We start from the raw sequence: 27,906 nt of genomic DNA, 5'->3' as shown, positions 1-27,906 counted from the left end.
AAAGAATTTTTCACATTAATTTATCAAATTGAATACAAAACATGATCGCTTACTTTTGTTTGGTTTTTTAGAAATGCACATATGGAAACAAATGTAAATTTCGTCATCCGGAGCGTGGCCCTCACCCTCACAAATCAGTGACCGAACGTCTCGTGGAGCACGCTCAGCGTCATCTTCAAGCTCGTGGACCGAGCCTCAGTCTGCCGCTACCATCGGCGACGTCCGCGACCAATGTTCATTCCCAGCACCAACCTCTTTGCAAAGCCAGGTCGGCATTGCCAGGAAACATCGTAAAATCGTCTTCCTCGGTGCCGAAGAGCAGATCCGTCGAAAATGTTACCGCGGATGTGACGATAGTGTCAAATAACATTGTCTATGGTCAGCAGATGACGACGAGCCAAAATGTACAAGGTACCAAGTCCTGATTTATTTTTATTGTAAGGAATGAAAATTCCTAGAATCCAAACGAAAGTGATTACAATAAGAAATTGATGGACTAAAAAATAATCTTTGTTGCTACAGGATATCCGTCGGCCGTAGGCTGGCCAGCTCCACGAGCCAACAACCCGGATCCAGAACCGGCCAATATGCACAGAAAACTACAACGTCAATTGACCCTCAATCCAGCATGTGATCCGAGGTTGTATCAGCTTCGAAGATATCATCAACAGCCCCAACAACCACCTCAATTAGCGACCAGTCAGCAGCAACAAGTTTTACCACAGCAGTCCATCATCAATTCGTCACTTTCAAATATACAACACAGACCACTAGCGAGGCACGCCAGCAATGAGACACCTTATTCAATTGGCATGAAGTGAGTGCCTCAAAATGTTTCAGCAAAATTCACGTTCACTTTCATTTCAAAGTATTGAAAGAATTCAATACTCCTCAATAGTATTGAAAGAATTTTTTGCAACATTTTGTAATTCGTCAATATTTTCATTCGCTCCATCTGTCCATACCTTTAATTACATTCCGATCAATGTACGGTCGATGTACCTTCGAGCTGTACGGTCTTCCTCTCCTCCTCAAAGGACAGGGGACGCAACGATTCTTCAATTTGCGGAAAACTAATTACTGAATTTATATTGTTCGATTCCAAAGATGGGAACGCCCTGATCATCCAAATCACCAGCACGTAACACGCATCGCATCAGCTCCAGATTCGTACCGGGGTTGGCCACCTCGAGGAACAAATGTTACGGTACCAACGCGAGGTCATCGTCTGGGCACTTCGGATCCACAATTGAATTTATTGCCATCACCTCCTGGGGCTAGTATACACGCTGCTTGGGGTGCGCAAGCACTGGATGCACGTCGGCGTCTTCATTATCACCTCGCAAATATATTTCCCGAAGAACAGGTTCAGGCTGCGATGGCGTTAAACCCACACGAGACGGATCCTCAACAAATTTGTGCTGCGATCCTCGGCATGTTCCCTAAACCGTAGGAACGCGAAAAGAGAACTATTTTGGGAAAGCGATAAAAACGGATAGATTTTCGGATGAATTTTCATCTGAAGAGCATTTTTTTCACAATAGAGAAAAAAGGTTGACTGAGAGGAGATAAATGAAAAAAATAATTATGGATAGTTACATCTCAAATGAGAATTCACGATGTTGATCATTCGATAAAAGCGAAAAACTCTTCAAGATGATTTTCCATCGGGAAGAGTTTTTCGTGAGGACGAGTAATTATAATGATTCTTCGATCGGACTAATACGGTCCTATGTGATACCGAAGAGTCATCGGATTTGTTAAGACACACTCTCCATGAGAGTGACGAATATTAACTCGAGAATTGCATGAACGATATTTTTTCGGTTTCATGTAATAGAGAGTAGGCGATTCCAATCTCTCCACGCGAAAGCTTCCACTTTCAATTGATCGGCACTCCGTTTCCATGAACTGAAAATTCAGTGGAATACTATCGTTATTACTTTTATTATAAGCGACATGGGAAAAGTGATTCAATATTGATTCAATATCTTTGCATTAGTTGACGTTTATACGTCAACTACTTTTTTTCATTTCGATAACTCCCGAATTCTATAGTAACAAAGCACTTTTCTCTTGTACTGTAGAACGATATCGAAGTCGATCCGATTTAAAACTTTAGCCACGATCATTTCTATTCAGGAATGATTTTTCATAAATTTTTTTTTTGCTCTCTGTAGAAATTTTCGGTGGTGACGTTATTGTTGTTGAGGTATCAGAACTTTTTCCTCAATTTTTTGGAGAACGATTCATTGAAAGCTTCGAGTTTAACTTTACACTTTGAAAATAATTATTTGATGTCGAAAAAATTTGCAATTCAACAATGATCCAAGTAATTATACAATTTTCAAAACTTTATCAGTGTTGATTTTCAATAACGAGAAAAAATTTACATTTTTTCGATGTGAATACTGGAAATGATGTAATTGCAACCTCGATTTCTTGATAATCGAAGAATGCTATATTGTCTGTTATAAAAATGAGAAAGAAGGTCAGTGATTGTTCAACTAGCAGTGTCTTTCGTAAATTGTGTATATATTGCTATAAATAGTAGATATAAATAAATTAAAGTTTGGATGTCGGTGTAGAGAAAAAGATTGCTCTCTTTGACGTACCACAATATCGTGGTCCAGTCGAAGTTTGTTGTCAAATCTTACTATCAATAGATTTCTGTTGCGTATTTCGTTGTTTTCTCCCGGCTAGCTAAACTTGGGTTAGCATCGAGCGAGAGTACAACTGCGTATTCGAAACTAATCCCTAAATATTTTTCGTTCATTTTTGTAATAATTATTTTAATTATTTGAATATGCACGTTCATAATGGTTTTGTATTATTATCACAGCTGGCGACAGACCAGGGCATTATGATAAAAATTAAGTTTTATTTTCTGTATAAAATGATTGTTCTACATACAGCACAGACGAACGTCAAATTGTTTTTGTTCTATTCTTATTATTTTAAAAACTCCTCCGAATTACGTGTTACGAAGAACGGTGAATCGAGGCGGAGATGAAATTTTAGTGACTCACATTGAGTCCTCAAGGAGGCGTTTTCGCCAATCCTTTTATAAAAAAAAAAAAAAAAAATAAGGAGAATCCTTCTTCGATAGTCTAAAAAATGGCATTTTTTAAAGAATTAGTTTAATTTTACTAATGAGTCACGAGAATTTGGTCTGAATGAAAATAGCCAGCAACATGATCGAAAAATTTTCCATTTGTCCGTCATCTTTTTTTGGTGATTTTCTAGTTTTGTATTCAACGAAAATGTTTTCATATGATTTTTCATACAGCCGCTCCTGTTGGATGCACACAAACTCGCAAAAATTCGTTAACGTGGATGGAAGATCACATTCGGAAAATCTATAAAATTGATTGGGAATATTCTGCGGCTGTGAATTACGAATGCATGTGACGAAAAATGCATGGACATTGTTATCTACAGTGATCATATTACACCCTCTGAATACGAGTAAAAAAAATTTGCAGTTCTGAAAGGGGGAAATTTATCTTTAACGAATTTCTATGCAAAATAAAATTTCTGCTCTTCTTCCTGGCCCAATTTCCAAAATTAAGAAATTTTGAATTAAAAAATAAACGTCCCCGAGTTGCGTATTCGATTCAAAAGTGTTCAAACAGCTATTGATTTTTTACAAATTTATCAAACACATTGCACCGAAGTCAAGGAGTTAGTTTAAATGAAATCAAACGATTTATACACAGTGTGATTGTGATAACTTTGAGAAGCATCATTCTTCCATGTTTACAGGTTCTATAGAAAGTTGATAGATATGTATGAATATGCATGTGCCAAACGACAAACATTCAAATGTGAGAAGGGACCGTTCTCGAAAACATCAAGCTTGAAACAATTTTTTTATGATCAGATATTTTTTCTATCTAGAGAATTTGAAAAAATTTGATATATCTATTTGTAGTGTTTTGAATATTTAAAAGATACATGTCTGTATACTCGGAATGTATGCCAATACAATACTGTGTATTGTTGAATTATAGGAGTTACTTAGTAAATTCATAGTAACTTCTAATATTGTACGTTATTTTTAACAAAAAAAAAAGTACGTTGAATGATTTTTAACAGTGCGATGCCTCTGGAATTTGATGGAAAATCAGAAACATAAAGTATATATATATATATATCGTTGAGAAGCGATATAACTTATTTTTTTTTATCTATCGAATCTCTTTTACACATGTGAATTTACACTCACAAATAATTATTTTACCGTCGTTCATATGCGACGCAGACCACAAAATATTATTATGTTAATAGTACATGGAATATTATATATATAAATATGAATATATAAATATATATAGAAAAAATTGTATCAATGTTATTGCCAATGGATTGTGAAATAAATGTTTTTTTTTCTACTTACCGCAGAGTGATGGTTACAATTGAGGGATAAAGTTGTAAGGAAAAGCCTTGACCGAGTCAGAAATCGAGGAGTTTGGCATTTATTTTAATTAAAAAATTGATTATATAAATTCAATAAGAGAACAAATTCGTTAAAAAAATCAGAGTACTCTTCGCAGGGAAATATTACACTTAGACCGAAAACCCCTCGACGTTCAATTATTTTCACGACAATGATCCATTTTATAGATGGTAAAGTTCTTATCTTAAAACTGTCGAAAAAAGGTAAGCGAGTGATTCTTGATGATCATAGTTAACACGTAATTTGATGAACAAAATGCACTGGTTCGTTTGAGGCCACGAAGCAATGCGCAGGTACGTCACTTTTTTTCTTCTTTGCTATTTGGTTATCATTTTTATTCTTATGAGTAATCTCAATCGGTATTTTGTGAGCAAAACTGGATCAGCGCCCCCTTATTCTGGAGAATATTACGGTACAATCACGAATATACATATAAATATGTGTGTGCATGTATATATATATATACGCATAAATTTCGTTTCATGAATAATCGCAGTACCAAGAATTTAGTTATTCAAAGGTCAAGGGAAATTTTCGATGTACACTCCAGGAATATGTTGCTTCATGATTTATATTCATCTCACGATGACGATTTTACACGTTTCATCCAAGATTTCCCTCCCCTCATTTTAAAAGGAAAAATATACATATCCATACATATATATATATATATATTTTTGTATATATATATTCATCATTTGACTCATGTCCAGCCTCAAAGTATTCTCTCGTAGAACAGCATATAAGCCTGAGTTCGCAGTACAGTCGCTTCATCAACCTCCACCACTCTGAAAAAAGGAACAATGAAATTTAAATATGATCTTTCTCAGCTCACGGTAGCTGATAATTCTTTTTTCCTCAAACATGACAATTCCCAATTGATTTGGGAACTCTGAAATCTCATACAACATTGATCATCGTTTCTCCCTATGAAAGGTAAAGTTCGAAGCTGAATGCATCCAAGGCAAAGGATTGAATAGGACACGTTACAATTCGAACCTCTAACTTGAGTAAGATAATGTCATGGATTAAGGAATTGATTGAACTGCACCCTAACAAGAGCAACTTTCATTGGATTCTAACTGCAAGAAATTGACAAGTAAGAAAAATTATGTTGAATCTTACCTAGAGTCGGAAATGTGATACCAGTGACCAGGGGGAGGTTGTACTTCACTATTCGCTTTTGTCTCTTCGGTTTCGGACTCGGAGGCTTCGACGTTCGAATTTTCTGCTGATTCCGTGCTGTCTTTGGATGGCAAAAATGCCCATCTAGGGTCGTCCGGTGTGAGAGGCGCTCTCGTCTTCGGAAAAAAAGACTCATTCAAATTTATTTCGAAAACATTTTCTTTTAATATTTTTCACTCAAAGAGAAAAAGTATAAAGTGAATCTTTGTTTTATTTTGCTCAAAAAACTGGTTTTTATATCAAAATGAAACATAATATCATCATGTACTGCAAAATTCTAACAAAAATTTCGTGGTATTCGCATAATATAGTGATTTGCGGAATGCCACTATCAATGACAATGAGCCTTTTTTGTTCACCTTAACGTAGGCCACGTAATGACCACCATGAAGAGTTCCACTGTGTTCGACTATTCCATAAAGCGAATAAACTTTCCGTCTTTCACTTTCTGTGCAGACTGGTGCAAGATCCAACAACAATGGGAATTTCACGTGTTTCGGTACTTTACGGAAACTCATTCGCAGCGATTGGAACCTCTTGAGATGAAGAATAAGAATGGCTGGGACTTGCGATATCAAATACTGTTTAGAACTTGATGTGCAAACCATCTTCGGCGGACCTTCCTTGCCCTATGAGAATCCAGGCACAGAACATTTATAATCTTAAAATATTATTCAGTTGTTATTCATGCGACTATTTTACGTCTATTTAGGATACTAAGGGTAAGTAAAAGTCGCTAATTATAGATTTTTACCTTATTTTCGCGAGCAGTACAAGCCTCGCAGCATACTTTGTTACTACCGCTTAGTAGTTCGACCGCCGTGAATTGATTGAGACACGATTGTATCGAACAGTCTCCGCTCTTAAGATTATAACCATGAGAATGACTATGGGTTGAAACTCCAACTTTCGCTAGTCCTTCTGTGATTTCGGTCACACCGTTTTCTGACTTGATTTCCGGTTGTTCAATGAGACTCGTTGTCGACTCCCCTTCCTGATTGTCAGGCATTTGATTCTCCGGGGTATGCACTTCAGTCATCTCTAATTTTCTGAAAAATACATTTTTCAATAAAAGCTTGTCAAATATAGAAAAGTGAAAAAATTCATCCGACAGAGTAGTCTTTTCTAGGTGAAATCGAACAAGGATTAGATATTATAAAATTCTGTTTTTTGAAGAAAGAAAAAAAAACAGGAAAACGATACCTGGATAACGTATCGTTAAGTGATTCACTCTCGTTTAAAACTGTTGGTACAGTGTCGTCTATTGCATTTCTGAAAAGATCGTATAATCCATCGATTTTTTCACGACTGGCTCCAGTTGGTGGAGGCGTAGGACTGTCTTTAGAGGTGATGGGACTGCTTATAGAACTTATCGTTGCTCCCTCAGGACTCAATTCCGAGTTGACAATCAATGACGTAGAAGGTGAAACACCGGCGTAATCACCGATCTCGTTGGTTGCCTCGGTTATTGGACTATCTGCCCAATTTGAGGTTGACGGAGGAAAAACATCCTGATTGAGATTCAATGAGATGTCTGTACGATTAAGTCCGTTAAATTCTTGATTCATGCAATTATCGTCGTAACTGGGTGTCATAGGTTCCGGAAAAGAGTCAATAGGACTTGAAGGTAAATTTCCATTCGACAATGTCACATTTGCATCCGATTGGCTGAAAGAACTTTTCGATAAATCGTCGTCACCCGGCGAAGCTGGACTCGTAAGAGCTGATGCTTTTTCAGAACTGTAACCGGATTCAATGACTTCCAGTGCCGATACATTATCTTCGACATCAGCATCGCCTTCTGAAATATTTTATAATACACCATGACGTTACTATCGAGCGAGATTAATATTTTTTTTGTCAAACGCTTCATATATTTTACCAGACTCCAGCGTACTAGATTGTTTTTCTTCAGATATTTTATTCGCGTTTGATTTATAGCCCCAGTGATTATTTCCTCGATCCTTCATTCGTAATTTCATTTGTTTCTTCGTTAGTTCAGGACGCTTCTCTTCTTTTCGAAATTGATCTTTCATCGGAGATACACTTGATATGGTATTACCCATGGAATCGAACGATTCGTCGAAACCTTTGTGCTTTCTTCTAGAACAAGGGTTTCGTACTTAGAAACTTCTCAGAAATCGTACACCTTACTTATGAACATAATTGAATGATGTGATTGGATGGGAGTTTTAACGTAATTCATAAAGTTGATTCTCAACGGCTCATTACGTCAAGATTATTATGTCAAGACATTGATGAAAAATTTTCTCTCATTCTGGATGTCGATTTCAGATTGACTATCAGTAACAGAGATAATCCAAACAAACTTCCGAGAAAAATGCAAATAGGAAGCAATGTATGTTCCAATTAAAAATTACTGTTTTTTATAGTTCTTTTATTTAATTCAATTGCAATAGGACTTTGTTCTGTCTAAAGGATGAAAAAATATCCATTCCCCTTCGAGATTTAGCACTTGAATTTTCATTGTTTAGTAAGACCTTCAAAAATTATAGCAAGTTGGGATTATCAAGTAGATATGATTGATAGGGCATAAATGAAGGATGACCGGAGATCAATGCATACGTTATAAAATAATTCTTACTTGACAACCGGTGATTGAGGTTTTTCAGACATGACCGGTAAACTGAGATCCAAGAAAGCTTCGGTGCGCTGCGACGAGTGAAAACACTCGAGACACTTAAGTGTAGAGACGAGAACACCCCGGAAAACTGGTTCAGATCCGAGTAGTCTCGAACCTGCTTGTCTTCCATAAAACTTAACTTGAGCCTTGTCTGAATCATTGGCACAATTTGCTTTGATAGAAACTCCTATGCCAATTTCTTTCAAAATTACCGATTGATACCTCTGTAAAGTATTTTGTGATTATTTTTCTTTCGATTCTATATTAACTTCAAAATTGATCACAGTGATTGCTTTCGACTTTGTCCTATCACTTTGAAATTTCTTATTTTCTTTAAATATTACCCTAAGATCTTCGTTTCGAACAATTTCCAATAAGTGCCTGAGCAACTCATGAGAATCGTGCTGACCACCATCCATACATTGTATAGTTTTTTTCCTAAAACTCGCTAGAAGCTCGTTGGGCACGTAAACTTGACGAGTTTTCATGCTTTGCATTGCCTTAAGTGTTTTACAGAGTATCGATGTGAATGGACCCCAGCCCTGGAGGGTTCCCTCAATTGGTGGCTATGAAGAGACGGTTACAATTATTACTGTGTCAGTTATTTTTAAGATATGTGCTATTGAACACTGTTTTCGGTACCAGTTCTATCTCTTCAGAATCTTCGGAAACTTTGCACTTTCCGCCTGGTAGAGTGAATTTTTCCCCTGGTTCCTGCAGATCCTCGAGTACTTTAACGAGGAATGGTGTTTGAGCAAGACACTGGAGTACTGCGTTGAAGAAACAAGTATTACCTAAATTGGACAAACCCTGGAATTCAAAAAGACGGTTAATTTTTATTCAGTTATATCACTTATAAAGGTTTAACTAAAAAAATGTTCTCTAGTGATGAGTAAAATGTACTCATATGGATTATAACTATTTTAGAATTATAATATAATTCAACTTACCACTACTTTGGTCAAACCATTGAGAGGTAAGTTTGATTTGTCTACATTTTCGTTGTCTAGGTTCGTCTGTATGAACGGCAATGGTATAGCTCTTTGAGACAACGGTGATAACAGGGTACCTGTTTCTTTTGAGTTTTCACTAACAGTGGCGGTCAACGAGGTTGGATTAAATTTTTTTAGTACATCTAGAAAGCCACGTATTTTCCGACTGAAGCACAAGAGTGAAAAACGAGGATTAATTTTCAGAATTGAATATATGAATGTAAGAAAGAGGTGGTAGAAAGTTTTCGTACCGACCTATGAGGGCCAGTAATTTCTGTGTCACATGGATAGCACCAGACGTTCCATTTTTGGGTATTCACTACTACACTGTGGTGTCCATCCCTGGCAGATTTGTAGTGTTCCATTGCATGAAGTTTTTGACCTCTGCCGCATGCTTGATGACCACAGTATAAACACATCCAAAGCGGCATTGGTGACAACTGAGGAATTTTCAAATATCTCATCATTTTCTGACCCATTCTTTTCCAGTCACTATTAAGCCATTATTCAAAATCATGTAAAAATAGACCATTGTTATATTGACCAGTTTATTCATAGTTATTTTCTAAAATAAATTAATACTTCTACGACACAACCGTCTATGGGAATTTTCTTTCAATTCGATTGTCAACTGTAATATCAAAAATTAGAACCAAACGAAATTTATGTTATTGTTTTGAATTTCAAATTATGTATAGAATAGAATAAAAAAGGTTACAATTAATCTAGCTTCCTTATGTTTATAAATAAGAATGAACTTTATGAGACAGGTAGTCTTAAAAATAAAAATAACTGAAAACTATCCCAAGTGAACAAGTGAATTTGATAAGTTACAAAGAATAAGGGCTTTGGTTTAATTATGGGATCTAATTTTAAAAACTGAGGAAAGATCTGATTTTTTGAAAGAGATAAATAAAGTTTCATTTATCAATTCATAAAATTTAGACTTTCAGAAATTATTATATCATAAATTGAAAAAATTTCAACAACTATTCCTTGAGAAATAACGTACTCATTGTCAAATACTTTTTATAGTTTTACCATTCAAAAACAAAATTCATGTATTTGAGGATGCCAGTATCCTCACTTCAAATTGTGAGAATTTTTGTATGATTTTCAGATATACAATTTAGTATATTTGCTTCATATATTACAATAAAGTCATGATATTTTGGTAAGCGATCTGCTTATTGAATTTCATTGTATAGAGCAGAACGATCAATTTTTGTTCCAACAATCCAGAGTACGAATAATGAGTGTTAGTTTTTAAATGGAACTTGGTTTAAAAATTTGAAACATACAAACCTCTTCGTCATCGGTTGGCAAATTGTCGCAGCCGAGCTTCTTGCAGTCCTCGCATTCTATTTGGAGAATGGATTTCTTGTTGTTCAGTAAAACTTTAGATTTCCTCACAGCTAATTTGATGTGTGGACAAAGTTCTTTCCCTCGGGCAGGACAATTGTCTCCTGTTGCAAAACAGCAATATTTTTATTGTTATTACGGGACAATGTTTTTACAATAATTTGAAAATGAATCATATTTTAAGAGTTTCGATGGAATTCAAACAGTCTGACTGAGTGAGCTAAGAAGTTTTCTAACCTGAATTCGTTTTGTCTCCGGATTCCGAGGAATCTTCACTAGCGTCGCGTACACTTGCATCTGGTTGACGATTTCGACGTCTTCCACCCATTTTTTACGATTTAAATTTACAATTGGACTATCTGTTCCTAACGAATTATACTGGAACGAAAACTACAAGCTCCCGAACATGCTCCGTGTTAACACATTTTTTCTTTTTTGCCTTAGACAGCCTGCACGTTCGATACTCGGGAACAACAATGTGTCTCGTGCGTGTTGCAGCGAGGAGGTACAAGAGTGTGTGCAAAGAAAATCCGGAGTTGATTCACAGGTCGCTGACACTCGCGAGAGATTACAGCGTATTATCGTGATAAGTATTTTCCTTTTGTTCTTCGATCTTTAGTTACTATAATGTTTTGAACGTTAATCGTTCAGATGAAAAAAGCGCTTGTATACTATATAGATGAACATAAAGCGAACCCTATTTTACTGCAACCTCATGGCTTTGACGATGGCAGCTTGACGGCTTGACCGTCGTCTGGGTCTGATTACTTTGAGTACTGACGATGAGCGATTCTGACAATACCGACAAGCCGACAACACGCGTACGCGATCATGTGTCGAGGTATATTTTAGAAAGGAACCTGCAGTCGTCTCTCCTACCTGTCAACTCGACCAAAAAAGCTTCCTCGTATCACCACGTTCCCTTTCTTCATCTTCACTCCATATTCAAGCCTGCTGGCAACGAGACAGTGCAAGCCCAACGCTACACTTATATAAAGAATGTTTCAAAAAAATTAGTCGGAGTCGCGGGGAATTTGACATATGGGAGCAGCCGAATTGGGCAGTGAGAAAAACCGACTCGTGGTAACGTGACAAGTGAGAAAATTGACTATATTAGAAGGTGAGCTCTCTAACCTACAATTGAAAAACAGCGACCATCATGAATTCCTTTGGTATAGCGTCGGTTTTCGTAATGACGTCCCCTGAGGTTAGCCCTCTCAAACGAATTGAAAAAAGTCGATTAATTAGGATGAAGATTCTTAAACTGATCATTTAATGTTTTTTCTTTATAAATGCCTTTTGGTGTCCGTAGGTACAGTCCTATAAAGTGCAATTAGAGAATGAAGGGGTTTGTACACGAAGAATATAATATATAAGGAGAATTTTGACAGCAAAACCATTGAAAGATCGATTCAAACACAGCGTTTGTACACGCATGGTACATATTACGAATCTCGTTTGATTTTGACATACGTCAAAAGATTTTGGGGAATAAAACAAGTCGAACCTGAAATGTTTCTATAAACCGTTGTATTTGAAAAACACAAAGCTTAATAACACACATTGTTTATGTACACCTTAAAAGTTAGTCCTTAATCTAAACGACGCGAAACAGTCAAATTCGAAATAGTCCTTTTTTTGCGTCACACAAATGCTGACTCTCCGCGTAAATGAAAAAAATGTACAATATTTACAAAATATAGGAGAAGTATTCATGTATTTACACACGGTCCTTGGAATATTTTTCGCCATATTAATGGCGGTCACCGGCAAAGAGCGCTGCGCGCACTTTGCGTAGGTTCACCGGAAGTTCTTTTGCACTGCAGTCGCACTGCGGTGACGCGTAAACTGCGTCATCATTAATCGAAGAACAATTGTCATCAGAGATCGGTAAATTAAGCGATGTTCGCCGCCTCGGGTTTGTAGTTTTGGAACATATTGTGGGCATTGATGTGTTGTCCTGGGAGCGGTGGTCTCGGCGGTTTGCTCGGGGCGGCGAGGAGTCGACTCCACGCGCGGCAAGTTTTCCCGGACCATACCCACATGCCGGAAGTAACCCCGACAACCAGCGACAGGAAGAGCCTCAAGAGGGCGATCTCGAGTCCAGAAGCGCGATAAACAGGCCCTGGCACGCAGTTTTGAGCCGCCCGACAATCGAGAGCAGCCAAAAGTGCGAGGGTTCGCCACCTCGGTCGCACCGAGGCTTCGTGGAGGGCGCAAGCGAGACCGCCGAACGCGGGGAGCGCGTAGAGAAGAGCAAATATTCCTAAACGAGTCATCAGTCTTTCGAGCTTCGTTGCACTCCGACCAGCTGCTCTCACTGCTCGCCTCACTCTTATTAACGCGCTACCAGCTATGCTCCCGAGTACGCAGCCCAGTAATAACAGCACTCCGTGGGGCAAAACCTCCAACCATATCGCAGACTCGTCCGAAACTTGGCAAAGACCGGTCAACTCGTCCGCTGAAACACTTCGCGATAACAGAGTACCTGGAAACAAAGAAATTATTTCAAAATATTTTCTACCTTGTTGGGCCAACAAATTTTCGGTTTTTCTCATCATTTACGCTCTTGGAATTGAAAAAAGCTCCTTTGAAAAACTATCGAAATAACAAGAATGTAGAAAAAGGTTTTCCCGTTGCTTGGGTCTTGTCAAAATTGTTCTTTCAGGGGCAGGATTTTTTGGTTTCAAGAGAATCGATCAGTCGGTATATCGCAACCGTGAGTGCGGGAGACACAGCTGCAAATTTCGAAATCGAAATTCTTCGAGACAGTTTGACCGATTAAAAAAAGGCTCTGTGAGCCGATTTTTGCCATCGTCCTCTGCGTAGGCTGACAGAGCCTTTTTTTAATCGGTCAAACCGTGTCAAAGAATTTCGATATCGAAAATTCCAAGTGAGGTCATGCTCTCAACAGTATCCCGGCAGAAATCTCCCTCGAAAATTGAAAAAGAATTTTGAACAAATGTCGTGATCGGCGTCAAGTTGTTCAAGCAACTTTTCACAGTTCGTCAATGAAAATTTTTCTTAAGGAGTTTCGGTACAAAAGTCTAAATATTAAGAAACTGATCAAACTTGGTGATAATGTTGTTCAGCATCAAGTGCAAAAACACAATTTTTTTCAAAATTTTCTTCTACTTAGTTATCGAGTAATTACGCATTAAAGCAGATTTCTTATGCCCGGAATGTATACCTATATATATGAAAACGCTATGCTTATACACGTGAACTTTAGTGATCAATTGCTCGATAACTGTGTAGAAGAAAAATCTTAAAAAATTTGTATTGCCAAATTTGGCACTAAAGAATATGTTCACGAAATTTTATAAAATTCTAAACTTTTTGAAATTTTTTATGTTTTTAGCATGGTTTAGCACGGCAACATTGTATTGCCTGTACCGAAACTCCTTAAACCCTCTTTTTTCCTGCCCTCAAGAGCCAAGGTTAGCGGAGCAAGAATTTCAGCGAAATAATTGTTTTGTCGTACTCAAGCGTACCTCCGGTCAATAATATCGGCAGGCCCCAAGCTATTGCATGAAGGTACGCGGCAATATTGTGAAGAGCTTCGCTGCTCCATTCGTTCCTCGCGCTCAGGAGCCAGCATCCGCAAAGAATGGTCCACCACATACTGCTGGCAAGGCTCAAATAATGCTTCATCAGCCACCACATGGCGCAGGGAATACTCCTCAGTCCGTCATGGACCTGTATGAGAATTTCACAAATAAAAGTTCAGTCAATCTTGATGGAGACAACTGTAATAATAACGATTAAAGTGAAAGAGTAAGCAACGTCAACTTTGGACTCTCCTCCACGAATTTTGTCCATATACTGACGAATCTACACCCGCACATTTGTCCCTGACCACTTTGCGAGCTGATAACTCCGTTAAAAAACATTTTTGAGGGCCCTTTTTTAAAAATCATGGGCCGAGCCCCTCTCAATCGGAGGGCTCGGTAATCAATACAAAAAACCGGTCAGTTTTGCCAGAGGAAACGTTCCAATGAAAAATGTAGCTTGATATAGAGAAACGAAACTTTGTAGAAAGGCTAAAAAATTTTATCGAGTAGACGAAATATTTCGTTGAACGTATTCAAAAAAATCGAGTCATGCGAGCGGTTTATCGAATTTCAAAGCAACTGGAGCTGGGCAAAGTGGCAGATTTTTCATTAAACATTTTTATTCTCGAGAAAATGTTCGCGAGCCTCCCAAAGAAAATTGAAGATAAAGGTCACAAAAAAATCGATTCTTGAATAATTTCGAATCGAGTCGAAGCGAACCCTTCGAGCTTACCGGTACATACGATGGTCCCTCGATCTGACCCACGCAGCTCAAATTCTCCGGACCAATTGCGCCTCGTACGATGAAAAGAATGGAGACGAGGTTGTAGCACAGAGCGAGAAAAACGATCGGTCTTTCGGGATAACGAAATCGCGAAGGTTCGACCCAGAACGTGAGAAGTGTGAAGAGAGTCGAGAGAAAGCACAACCATGCCCAACCGTTCATCCAACGAACCGCGAATTTCTTATCCTCGCCACGATAATAAGCGTCAGCTCCGCAGCGGGGTGCGCAGGTAACCTGCACAAAAAAATTCCTTTCATGAGCGAATCAAGCGAATTAAAATGCCAATTTTTTGCATTTTTCATTCTTCCGATCAAAGTGTCCTCTCCACCGACTCGAAGAACGACGCTGCGTACGTCATTCCAGTAAATTGTTGCAAAATATTCATAGAACTTTCAAACAAACCGAAATGTCAATGATGTCGATGGCAAAATGATCGCTGGTGCCGCTTTTCACACGATTCTTTCTTCACTAATTTTATTACAAAAAGCCCAAGAACGATATTTGGGAATTGACGAATTCGATGGACTTTTAGTGCCAGTTTTAACGTCCGATTGAACAATTTAACAATAATAAATCAAGTAAATCATTGATTTTAAATAAAATACCATTTTAGATATTTTCCTATATTTTTCTACACACCGAAAGACGAACTTGTATATACATTCACGAAGTCTTACCGTGTCGACGAAAGGCGTTTGAACGAAGTGAGGAGGACATTGATGATGTTGATTTTCTTTGATGCTCGGTTGGAGTGGTTTGAGGATTTGCCACTGCTGTCGAATCGGCGGTAGAGCCGGCGGCGGTATCATTTCCGGTAAGCTTTCTTCCGGTGGCGGTTGAACGCAAAGTGCATTGCCTGTAAGATGCACGCGTCAAAATGACTGATCGTAGTGTTCGTGAGGTAGGAAGTAAATCTTCCGTATCCTTGGACGTTGAGAGCGAGGAATATCGAGCGGCGGGGGAAAAGAGAGTAAAAGTACTTACCACTGTCAGAAAATCTATCGCAGTCGAGCAAGTGCGGCCAGGGTAGAGTGAGGCTGGTCAAAGCTGGTTCGCAGTCTCGTCTGACCGACAGGCAGAGAGGTTTGCATGCCGGTATCTGCATCGCGACGTGCTCCGAGCAAACCGGCGCGAATACAGCGCAGAGAAAGAATCTCAGGTGTTTCGAGCAATTGTAATGAACGAGCGGCATGAAAGCTGCGAGCTGTCAACAAATTATTCAAATTAGTGAACTTTTCCATGGGTTTGAAATCATTTTTTAAAAAATACTCAAAATACTCGATAACTATGGCGCTGAAGTTTCCAACGTTGGAGTACAACGAAATGGTCTAAAAAAAGTCTCAAATAATTCCAGTAAATCTCCAATTTTGTTCCCTGCCGAATTTCCAATTCGTCATATTTCAAGCCGCATCAATAATTCGTGAAATAAAAAAATAATGAATTATTAATCTTTTTTTCGTTCATTTCGTTGAACTCCAACGTTGCAAACTTCAGCGTCGTTCGATAACTCGTGAAAGAAATTTCAAGAAAAAGCTGACTACACGAGTGAAAAGACATTTTTTCGATTATTTTCGAGCTGGAGGCGACGAACGAATATTCTACATTAAAAACCTCCACGAGCCATGCTAGTAGCCCGTCCCTAATTATTCTTTCAAAGGAAATGACGCGAAAGTTAATATTCCCCGAAGTAGTAATTTCCGTGTCGGGTCGTGCAACATTTCATTTGCTTTCGTGCGCGAGCCGAAATGTAAAATGGTAAGGAGAGCGGGTGGAGGACAAAAGGGATGAGAAAATATTGTAAAACTTTTTACCGGAGCCAGGGGCTACATATGTTCCCGAATGTGCTGTGTTCGTCGCCTCAATTCGGGCTGAATCTCGCCGGATAGAAGTTGGTCAAAAGGCAGAAGGCGAGGGAGAGGTAATGCATCAACAATGTCAGAGATATAGGAAAGAAAAAGTAAGCTACGTACGTGGATGTGGAGAGAGATGCTGGAGAAAGAGGCAACGCGGAGAGCAAAATCGTCTGACCGGAGCGTCGAGACCGAGCGCGCGCGCGCGCGCGAGAGAGAGAAGAAAGAATCGAGTACGGGGGATCAGAAGCATCGAAGAAAATGACGAAGAGGGCGCTTCGATGTGGTATAAATGATGAAAAGGAGGAGAAAGAAACCGGGAGAGGAAGACGGACGGAGAGGGAGGGAGAAAGAGAGGAAGAGAGTGATGGGCATGAGATATAACGAGCGGTGGGCATCAGGGGTAATTATCCCGCCCATTCTTCCCGCCTCTCCGGACGGGTCTCTCGCGAGGCTTCGGTGGGCCTTAGAATAGCCCATTATGGAGAAACGTCCAGAGGGAGGGGGCCCGACCGATCGGCGTTCGCGGCTCTCTTCCTCTGTTTCTTGCTTCTTCCTTCTCTTCGACGGGCGCTCCCCCAAATTATAGCCCCCACGAAATAACGTGGTAGAAGCGTATAACGCCGCGAGCTCGCTCGGGGCCTTACCAACTCCTCCAATCCCCCCCGCGCCCTCTCACTTTTCTCTTCATTTTTCTCTATCTTCGCCTTCCTTTCCTTTCATTCTTTCGCTCTTCTCCCTCGACGCGATGCAAATTCGACAAACAACTATCTGAGAATATCCCTTCTTCGTATATGGATGTAATGCACGGATTCCTATTCCCTCCGTGCGTGTGCGAATCTCCAATGTGAAAGTTGCACTCGGAGAAGCTCATGGCCGCCGGAATTCGCACCTTTTGCTCGAGCCCCGCTCTTTGGCTCTTTGCTCTTCGTCGCATAACGAAAATTGGATTTTCGCGTGCTATTCATTCATTCACATTTGCTACAACTCAACAGTGTACAGTAAATCATTATTATCTCGCTGTTACCGATCGCTTCTCGTGTTCTTTTGCCATTGATATCGAAATTACTGCTCCTTAAAGTAGTTCGGCCGTTAAATTCGAGTCCAAATTATTCATTAAATTAATAAACACTTATTTTGAGAATATTCTTATCAAAAGAATGCAACAAATGCTTTGAGAATACGATTAAAGATAAAATTTATACTTCAACTTGACTAGTTAAACATTTTTTATCGCGCGAAAGAAAGTTCATATCGGTGTAATGACACAGAGAAAAAGGAACGGTCAATTCGTGAAAAAGGGCGAAGCTACTGGACGAATGGAAGCACGCGAGGCAGTCTGAAAAATAAATTTAATGAAATTCCTGCGATTCCCAAATTTGCCCGAAGTTCAATCAGCTGTTACCACCCGCTTTCGACGCGTCAAAAACTGAAGTTTTTTCACATTTTCTTCCTTAAAAGCCCCGTTAACGTTTTTTTTTTTTAAAGAAACGGAATCTGGGATAAATTTTCTTCGCGATATAAACTTTTCCGAAGCTCGAACACGGTACAATTTTCTCACAATTAATATTATTGTGAGTTTTCCCATAAAGTGCCCTGTTAAAAACTCAAAATTCTAAATGAAATAAAATTCAAAATTTTATCCCGCGTAAGAGTCCCCGGAAGTGTGCTTTCCGTTATCAGGGCACCTCAAACTATCAAAAAAAAGTGGAACTTTTGCTTATTTTAGTTTCATTCTGTTTTCGTTTCTCACTCGCTTCCTCCCGGATTAAAAATTCAATAACTCGCTCATGCCTCGTAAGCGTGCTTTTAAAAATCGCGGATGCTTCATTGCACGTACTCACGGGAATCCCCACGCGAAGAGGGGCTGTTGGGGAGAAAGAATGAGAAATAAAAGAGAGAGAAAATGGCTCGCAGCCTTTCGAAACGGTGGGAGTGAGCGAGAGGGAGAAAAACGGCTCTCTTCCTCTCATTGTATCGCATTGTATGGACCGGTTTCCGCTTTCTCATGTATGATCTTTCTTAGCGCAGAGTTTCCTAAGAATCGCGCGAGAGACGCTCTTCGGCATCGAGTTCATCGTTACTGCCCGTTTTTCCTCCTCTTTGTACAACGATCTGGGACATTGAGGACGGAACAGCGAGGAGGATGACAACGCCGAGGAGTAAGAGCTCAAGGAAATGAGAGAAGAGCAGGAGAAGGGCAAAAATAAAATGAAAAAATCGACGGGAAAAAGGGGGAACAAGGATTGCCCGGAGAGGCTTGAAATAAACGAGAAAGGACGCTGTTCCATATACGATCGTTCGCTATTTTTCAAGTCCTCCAGGACGTGTCTGACGGACAACCGCGAGCGCAGTAGAAACTCTGGGGACAGCAACGACGAGAGAAGTCTTGAAGAAAAGTGCAAGAACTCCGCTTGGAAGAAGTGCAAGAAGTCTTCGGCACGAGGGTAAACGAGAAGCGGAGAACAAAAAATCGAGATTCGCTCTTGCATCTCTGTTTTTCCTTCTCTTTCTACCCCGTCTTCGCGATGCTCGATGCCTCCCCCTTCAATTCTTTTTTCTTCCCGTTTCTCTTGCTCCTCTTCCTCGAATTGCGATCCCTTTATTTCTCTTCGGCATCGTCCTCGTCCCTCTTATCTTCAGCTTTTACTCTTCACTTCCTCCTTTTTATGCCCTTGTCTGCGACTCGTGCTCGCTCGCGTCGCGTTTTATGTGCACCGCGCGGTGCCAATGCAGCTGCTGTTGGGTTTCTCCTGCATTTTTTTCCTCTTTGTACGTATTAATGTTGGAACGCGCACCGGTTGTCGTAACCTCAGCCTGGTTTTTCACCTCGGCTTGGGAAATCCTTTCGCTTCTTCAGCGAATAGTGGAACTGCGAAGACGATTTTTCAGTTGGGAATGACGGGAGGACAAAGTTAGGAAACTCCGCGTGCTATTTCCCGATTCTAATCATATTTTCGAAGTCGCTAAATATTTTCATGATTTCATCCGTCCCGATTTTTCGAAGACTACGAAATCCCGTTTCCGCCCTTTTTTTACAGCCAGAGATTAAAAATTCGTCGAGCCAGCACGATGGGAAAAGAATCAACGTTTTTTCCTCGTTTCGGCGTTTCGGACTTTTACAAGCATTCACCAGTTTGCGCGTGCTTGAAGTCTCAGCGCTCGTTTCGTCTCGTTTAATATTGCAAAATGAGACAAAGCTTCATCGAACGTAAATTATATTACGTGGTCACCAGAAAATTGGGCTCTTCTCGTCTTTTTTTCCCGCGCAATCTTCTTCATTATAAAATTTTATAGCCGAGAAATTCGATCGCAGTACCGGCCGAACGAAAACCACATCCGGTCTGGCACCGCTCCGAGAGAACGGCTATTACCATCGAATAAGAGAAAAGGAAGATAAAAATAAAATAACTGCTATGAAGATAGAAAAAGATAAAAAATAAATTGGTTTCTTCGTTCCTCCTCATTTTTCTTCAGTTGTGCAGCACGATGAGAGAAAAGTTTGTATAATTTCTCGTGTTTGCTCGCTTTCTTCATCTTTCCCTCATCTTCGAGAACAAACTTCGAGTCGTTTCCTCTCTCTCTCTCTCTCTCTCCGTCTTTTTTAGTACTCCGCTCATCTCGTGTCTCTCTTGGTTACACGCAATGCCGAAGAAGTTGTGGGCGCCAGTATCAATTATACGCGTCCTGTCTATTCCCGGAAGGTTCTTCCCAAATTATAGTGGCCCAGGCACTTTCTAGCGCTCGTGAATACACCACTCTACTTCGGTGAGCCCTCTCTCCGGCTCGCTCATACTGAGATATACCTCTAACTCCACGTGTCTATCGCGAGATTGTTCGAAAAAGAATTTGCCTCGATTTCCGAGCTCTCCGTTCAAACCCGCTTCCTCGTTGTTATCGTTTCAAGGTATTCCTTCCGCATGAGCGTATTTTTTGGTGACGCGAATTGGGGCAATCGAAATTTGGACTGATTTCTAACCTCTGAATAAGTTTTAATTGTTCCTTTGAAGTTTTTATTCTTCGTTAAACGTTCGATAACCCGACCTGAAATTTCGCCAATCTATTCGCATGCACTTTTACTTTACTGTTATTTAAAATCAATTGTTCGTAGACGATTCCGGTTCTGTATTGCCCATTTTGAAGATTTTTACCAAAAATATTGTCATTTCCGAGTCAATTCTGAATGAAAATTTTTCAATTGCGTACTTTGCTGTGACAAAGGTTTAAACTGTGCTATTTTTTCCTAACATTGTTCACCAAGGAAACGTTGTGAAATTTATGTTGACTCAATGATGAACTGTCAAGTAGAATTATTATGCCGTTTTGCTATACTTAGTACTGTTTCCACAATTGAAGTTTACAGTTGAACATACAGTAAAATTTGAGGAGCTCGAACCCAAGCATCGATCATACGACAAAGTGTTTAGAAATTTACTCTGGTAAATGACAGAATTTCATTCACGGTTGTACGATAATATACCGGTATGCGTGCTGTGTACCGATGTATTTATTTTGACATCACTCATCAATTTTCATCGAGTCGCTTCACCAAAAATTACCATATATATTCGTAAGAATTAAGAGGATGGATCAGTCGGTAATCACAACCGTGAGTGCGAGAGAGATAGCTGCAAATTTTGAAAAGGAAATTTTTCCACATCGTTCGTCTGATCGAAAAAATAAAAATGTCATCGGATTTTTGCGATCGTGCTGCGTACGATGACATTTTTATTATTTTAATCGGACGAACGATGTCAAAAAGTTTCAATTTCAAAAATTCGAGGTGTGATTACCGACTGATCCATCATCTTAAGAGGATGGATCAGTTGGTATATCGCAACCGTGAGTGCGAGAGAGATAGTTGCAAATTTCGAAATCGAAATTCTTTGACACAGTTTGACTGATTAAAAAAAGGCTCTGTCAGTCGATTTTTGCCATCGTTCTGCGTAGGCTGACAGAGCCTTTTTTTAATCGATCAAACTGTATCAAAGAATTTCGATTTCAAAAATTCCAAGTGAGGTTAGTCGACTGATCCATACTCTTAATAAATATTACCGACATAGAAGCCTACTTCTGTCACCATATAGTAGTTTTTAGTGAAATTTTCTCTCCGTGAAGGTTTCTATAGATGAATCAAGTCGGATTTGATCGGCCGACTGGAGGAAAGGACAGTGACAAAAAACATTTCCCCGCTTCCCGGCATTAGCGGCATTGCAAATTGAAAAAAGGCACCGCGCATGGTCTCGACGTCGGTGTCTCGAAGCCCTCACTTCAGGCCAGAAAACGGTTTGAACAAACGACGTTTCCAACGATTCGACGACACACGAAGCGACCGTCTGCTGTTTGCAAATTGCAAAATCTTCTGACGGATGCTCCCATGCGAAGGAGGAGGAACGGAGTGAGGCTTTTGTACATAATGCGAGAATTTTATGGTTTTGTCGCCAGGGGGAAAGAAGCCGAGAGTCGGCATGTCCAAGCACAGAGAGACGAGAGACTCGCACGTGGTTTGTTGGTCCTGTATCGATAGTACACATTGCATGCGCTGTGTATATACAGTGTAAACTTGATAAAACCGGCCGAGAGAGATGGAGCGAGACTGCGTTTCGCCGGGAGGTTCTTAGTCGACAGAACTCGCCGACAAACGCCTTCGCCGTTTGCTTCTATATGTATACAAAACGTATGATAAACTAAATACATAGATTTCTGTGCTGTATCATATGCGTCATATCGGGTACATAAGGTTCGTGTCATGGGAATACATATACAAAGAAAAAAACTCGCGATATGACAGAACCGCGAGGGGATTCAGAACGAACGATCGAGGAGACGAAAAACTGATTCGAAATCTATCTTGATACTGAACCGGTTCAATTTATTAATTTGTTTTATTTACTCGAACTAACGACGAATTTCAAGTTCTGATAACTCCATTATTTGGATAAAAAAAACTTTCGGAATATCGCTATTAGTTTTAAGATAGTTCATCCACGAAACAATTTTCTTGAGAAAGGCTTGAAATTTACACAGAGTTTCAATGGGCTCGACTGACACGTATATCAAATTTCAAAGGGTTCGTCTTATTGGTTATTGAGTTAAACGTGTTTAAGTATGAAGAAAAACAGGGGTATAGGGACTGCGTAAAAAATCGTTTATCTTTCCATATGACGAAAGAACGCGTTTCTTACGAAGTTTATGAAAAAATATACAACCAACAACGAAGTATATAATGAAGGACTGGGAAAAATTCGAGACCATTGTCTTACTAGTAATAAAGATACATTACGTTAAAGATTGAACGAAATTGGTGATGAGCACTCGTATAATATCACATTTGCTTATTTCGGCATTTTGTTTCTTCTTGGCTCGACTCATTCTTGTCACAGCCTTCTGTCTTGTTATCAACACTTTTTTCTTGATCCTTTGCGCTGTCTGATGCGATTTTTTAAATAAAAAACTATAGTATTTTAGGCAGGGACGAATGAAATTTTGGGTTCAGTCAGTGATGGATCCACGTTCAATTAATGGCTTGTAATTTCATCGCCAAAAGAATAAGTTGAAAAAATGTATTTACTATTTTGAATGAACAACTTTGACATTAATTTAGAGTGATAATATCTTTAACTAGGAAGTTAAAATTGACCCAATTTAGACACCGATAAAATACGATCCTACGGGCATGATCTACCTTAACACACGTTTCTTGGAGGATAAATTTATCTGTCAAAAATTATCGCATCTCGTAACAGTAACGGATTCATTATTATGCTTAATCCGCCGTATTACTCGACGTCTCGCACGAATATATAAACGAACGCGTGTATATTCGAGCGAGGAGAATCACCAGAGGGTTTACATAGTACTTTTGAGAAAACTGCGCGGGTGGCGCGCGAGCATTGAAAGTAAAAGAAAGAGCGATTACCCTCGAGCTCTTTCGCGAAAGGTTCAAAGCGATAGCGGCGAGAGCCTTTGATGCGACGATAAAATAGCTTGAATAGCTCACGAACTGATGCAATGAGCGGCGAACACGCGAACAACGTATGAATTATATTCGGCTATCCATTTTATTCACGATTAACACATCATTTCACTTGCAGATATTGAAAGATCTGAATAGCGAAAGTGATTTTTGAATCCATTTAGAAATATTGGTTCGACGGCAATTGCAATTTGACGGATCTTAATTCTCATGAATGGCTTTTTCACTGTGCTCCATCAAAAAAGTTTCGAGAAGTTTGCAGTCTTCGTGTCACATTTTGGCAAATGTTCCAATGAGATCAGTCGTCAATTAAGTTTCCGTCCATCACCCATCTCCAAGAGAATCTAAAACTAAGATTTCCGAAAAGATTAAGGGGGTCACCCCCGATTTTTTCGGGTTTTTTCGCGATTTTTTTGCCGCGATCCAAAAAAACGTAGACTTTTGAAATTTTAAGGGTTCATCAATTGGTATTTCAACTCTATGATAGAATTTTGTGACTCCGATATCTCGTGTAAATTCGGTATAAAGATTCCGGGGGATTGGTTTGCCTGATATAAAAAAACCAAAGGTCGTTTTGATTTGTAGAGCATTGGCAATCGCCCGAACTAAAATCATACAGGAATATGAAAAATTGAAGATTTTTCGAGCTTCGAGACACAAAATTCCAATTTTCCGAAATCTTTCAACGCGCGAAAATACTTCAATTTTTAATATTTCTGTGTGATTCATATACGCGTTCATGCGAAGTAGTTGCAAACCCTTAAAATTTCAAAAGCCCATGTTTTTATTCCTCGCCACAAAACAATTGCGAAGAACCCGAAAAAATCCGGTTGCCATGCGGGATGGCCCCCTTAAGAGACGCTGATTGAAATTGCACTGGAGAAACGCATTTCGAACAGTCGTTTTTCGTTTGGAATAAACTTTACAAGTCTTTAAGAACAACTTAATTCCGAGTGGAAGAAAGAATGTGGCACTACACGCAGCTCACTCATTTACACGGTTTTAGTCGAATGAGAGAGTGTAAGATAGAAAGAGAGAAAGGGAAAGTGAGAAAGAAAGTCTGCAGCCCGCATCGATGGGAGTTAAAGCCCAAGAGTATCTCATTTCACGGACTGTTAGTTAAACTCGAAGAGGAAATAACGTTTTGTGTGAATCGCAACGATCAGCGGTTCTTCCCTTTTTCAGTTTATTCGGTCCGCACTGAAACGCAGGGAAAGATGAAACGTAGCACAAAGTTTTTGATAACCAAATTCCGTGCTTTACCCCCTTTACGTTTCCTTCCTTTTTTCTCTCCGTTTGATTCCTCCGCATTTGGGAAGAGCCTGACCACACGAAGATATGGGATGACGCGAAGAACGATATTGAGAAAAACAATGGTTTCTCTATGAGCCAGCAGGAGAGGATGTGGGAGTAAAAAATCGTAGACGAAGGAGTAGAAGCGTGGAAATGTTCGAGTTGGAGCGAGATAAAAAGATGAAGAGGGCACGCACGGAGGAGCGACGAGCGAGGAGGCGCGAGGGTCGAGGATAAAGACGGTCCATCGCGGTCGAAGGGCCTGCTGAAGCGAACACTCGCCAGCCTCGAGATGGGATGAACGGAGCGAGCGAGCGAGCGAAACAAGAGAAAGAGCCAAGAGACGGAGACCGTTGAGAAGCAGGAGAAGAACGAGAGGAAGAAATGGAAGCCGACAAAGAACAGCTTTTCTTGCTCCTCTTTCTCTCTTTTTCGCTCAAAGTATTTTGCTTGGACCAGCGGTGCTGCTGCTGCTGCCGCTGTGGCATGGAAGCAACAAGAGTCCCGGCGAGCTTGAACTCTACAGTAATACGCCCAGGCCGCGTACGAATCGCCGCAGCATCTCGCTGCCCGGAGCTGCTACGCTACTCAGTTCATTTTCTAAGGGATAAAATGCACCGTGGAGTGTGCATAACACGAATTATTTTCGATACGCATTCCGAGCGATTTTTTCTGTCGCTTTTTTCCTTCCGCTTGCTCAAAACTTTCGATCGAATTTTCCAAAAAGTTTTCAACTCAGGAAAAATGATGAGGAACTTCCTGGAAACCGAGATCATTTTGTATCGACGTTTTGTGTCTTTTTTCTACGGTATACGATTCCCTCCTTAAAATATTCAATATCGTTGATCCTCGCCGCTCGCGTCATCTGTTCGGTTCGCAGCGTGTAAGCGCTCGTAAGCTAAAATACACATGCGAATAACTCCGGAGAAGGCGGTATTGGACGATGATTGAAATAGATTTTCAACAGCGCAGAAGATAAACGCGAAAACCGAGCTCGGATTCTCGTCTCTATTTGAAGTCGTTTAAAGCCTTCTACTTTTATTCGTTTGCCGACAAACATTTGATTCAAAGTCCGGACACAAAACCCGTTGAGGAAAATCGATCTTTCGGTTACGCGGACTCGATTTTCGAGGTTTTCAAAAAACTTCGATCATCTCGAGTGATGAAGAAACGCTGACTCGACTCGGTGGGGCACTTTTCAAGTTCATGGAAAATTGAATAATCACGATGCACAGTTTCATTCGTTGAATTTGATGAATCGAGAAAATTGATTCGTCCAAATGGACTCGTCGACTATTCGGCTCGCACAGTGACATCCACTTTCAAGGGCTTCGAGATGAAAACTTTCGAACAATTTTAGTAAACCTCGGAATTTGTTCCCTAACGAATTTGCAATTCGTAGTTTTTCAAGCTGCACCGAGACTTCGCGAAATAAAAAATTGGTCAATGAAAAATGTTATTTTCGTTCATTTCGTGGACTCCAAAGTTGCAAACTTCATAATCGTCAATCGAAGTAGCGTAGTATCAGGACAAGTGGAACGGAGCTTGAAATAAATCGATAAATTGGGAAGCCTTGAATCCACGAAGATATCGATAAAGATAAAAAAGACTTGAGCGTGCTCTTATAATGAAACTGATAGACATTCGCTCGAGCTATTTTTTCTTCATCAAAAGGCAGCACGCCGCGAATCGAAGTGCTTTACCAGCACCGGTAGCGCTCCGATAGTTTTCCTTTCAGACATCCACTTTATAAGTTGAAAAAAAAACTCGATTTTCTCGCGTTTCTGTCTCACTCGGCACTCCATCGGCCTCGTTTCTCGCATTCATTATCACGCGGTTTGATTTTATTTCTGAATACCGCTCAGAGTTTTATCCTCTCGCAAGACATGACGAGAAAGAAGGGAAGGAACGAGATAGGGAGAGAAAGAGAGAATCGGCCCTCTTTATCTTCACAGTATTCATATTCTCCGCGCATCGCAATCAGCAAAGTTATGCGTGCGCTTTACTCCGGACTATCTATACGTGTACTCCGCTAATTAACGGCGATGTCCTGCAAATGTTGAATACGTCAGGGCGCGCGGTTGTAGAAAAATTTAAAACAGCCACCGAGCGGATTTCGCTTGATTAAACGCTCGTCCGATTTTAATGCGTTTGAAATCATTTTTTGTTTCTTTAATTTCTTACGCAGAAAGGTATCTTTAATGCTTGGATTATGCAGCTTTTATATATCGGCACGATTTCAGTCGAATTCCTACAGTTTCCTCATTTCAAAAGGAACGACGCATTTTTTGCCTTTTTCTGCAATCACTTATTCGCGACAAACTTAATCTACTCTTCGATCAAAAGCAATTCTGTGAGCGACGAGATGAATCACATTTCCATCTACTTGACGACTAATTGTTGTTAAACATTCTTTCCTCATAATCCACAAAGCTTAATCACTTTTAAGGTTGTAACATAGAATCGTGTACAATAAATTCGAAATTCTTCATTTTCAAATTCAATTACAAACGAATTACAATATTTTTTGAGACGATATTTTTCGAGATTCACGAACAAAAGTGTCACTTTTCTTCATACTTTTCTTTTTCTTTACTTTCAATGATTTTTTAAGAAAGAGCTGTTCATCGCTTTTCACAATGTGTACATATCACGTTTCGCATACGTTTGCTCTTTCACGTTCCGTTTCCACATTACTCCGATTCTTAAAATAAAACCCATGAAATTGGTCGTGTGCTGCGATCACTCGCGTGCGCATATTTTCGATAAAAATATGAAAAATTTGCATTTTCAAAGCCCACACAAGT

General features: G+C 39.7%; 3 protein-coding genes across 16 annotated transcripts in view; 1 reads left to right on the top strand and 2 right to left on the bottom strand.

Annotated features, from left to right (window-relative positions):
* LOC122412707 (endoribonuclease rege-1-like) overlaps window positions 1-4,398 on the top strand; it is a 54,510-nt gene extending 50,112 nt beyond the window's left edge. For all 3 annotated transcript variants that reach the window (XM_043422446.1, XM_043422447.1, XM_043422448.1), the window contains exons 4-6: window positions 72-411; window positions 523-817; window positions 1,108-4,398. In XM_043422446.1, coding sequence (XP_043278381.1) covers window positions 72-411; window positions 523-817; window positions 1,108-1,453 — 981 coding nt within the window. In that variant the 3' untranslated portion in view covers window positions 1,454-4,398. The remainder of the gene's footprint in view (window positions 1-71; window positions 412-522; window positions 818-1,107) is intronic.
* Window positions 4,399-4,462: 64 nt separating this feature from the next.
* Window positions 4,463-11,361, bottom strand: Usp16-45 (ubiquitin specific protease 16/45). 3 transcript variants are annotated; one of them, XM_043422443.1, is made up of 13 exons: window positions 10,880-11,361; window positions 10,586-10,746; window positions 9,536-9,720; window positions 9,239-9,446; window positions 8,931-9,098; window positions 8,633-8,854; window positions 8,250-8,512; window positions 7,527-7,747; window positions 6,848-7,445; window positions 6,399-6,693; window positions 6,004-6,273; window positions 5,585-5,760; window positions 4,463-5,247 (listed from the first exon to the last, which is right to left on the bottom strand). In XM_043422443.1, the coding sequence occupies exons 1-13, from the start codon at window positions 10,968-10,970 to the stop codon at window positions 5,175-5,177; spliced, it is 2,931 nt and encodes a 976-aa protein (XP_043278378.1). In that variant the 5' UTR covers window positions 10,971-11,361; the 3' UTR covers window positions 4,463-5,174. The 3 variants fall into 3 exon arrangements, with proteins under 3 accessions (XP_043278378.1, XP_043278380.1, XP_043278379.1); XM_043422445.1 differs by having other exon boundaries at window positions 7,542-7,747; XM_043422444.1 differs by having other exon boundaries at window positions 7,527-7,744.
* A 791-nt stretch (window positions 11,362-12,152) lies between these two features.
* The window catches only part of LOC122412708 (frizzled-9-like), a 42,370-nt gene continuing 26,616 nt past the window's right edge, over window positions 12,153-27,906 (bottom strand). For 8 of the 10 annotated variants that reach the window (XM_043422454.1, XM_043422455.1, XM_043422458.1 and 5 more), the window contains 5 exons: window positions 15,965-16,184; window positions 15,658-15,836; window positions 14,930-15,214; window positions 14,137-14,341; window positions 12,153-13,130 (listed from right to left, as the gene is read on the bottom strand). In XM_043422454.1, the coding sequence (XP_043278389.1) occupies window positions 12,538-13,130; window positions 14,137-14,341; window positions 14,930-15,214; window positions 15,658-15,836; window positions 15,965-16,184 (1,482 nt within the window). In that variant the 3' untranslated portion in view covers window positions 12,153-12,537. Of the gene's footprint in view, window positions 13,131-14,136; window positions 14,342-14,929; window positions 15,215-15,657; window positions 15,837-15,964; window positions 16,185-16,791; window positions 16,871-16,950; window positions 17,985-27,906 lie in introns of those variants that run through there. The other 2 variants (XM_043422456.1, XM_043422459.1) reach the window with 2 other exon arrangements.

The sequence above is a fragment of the Venturia canescens genome, chromosome 6 (genome assembly GCF_019457755.1).
Source record: "Venturia canescens isolate UGA chromosome 6, ASM1945775v1, whole genome shotgun sequence".
NCBI lineage: Eukaryota > Metazoa > Arthropoda > Insecta > Hymenoptera > Ichneumonidae > Venturia > Venturia canescens.
Note: the sequence above shows the minus strand (reverse complement) of the source record. Positions and strands in the feature narration are given on the sequence as shown.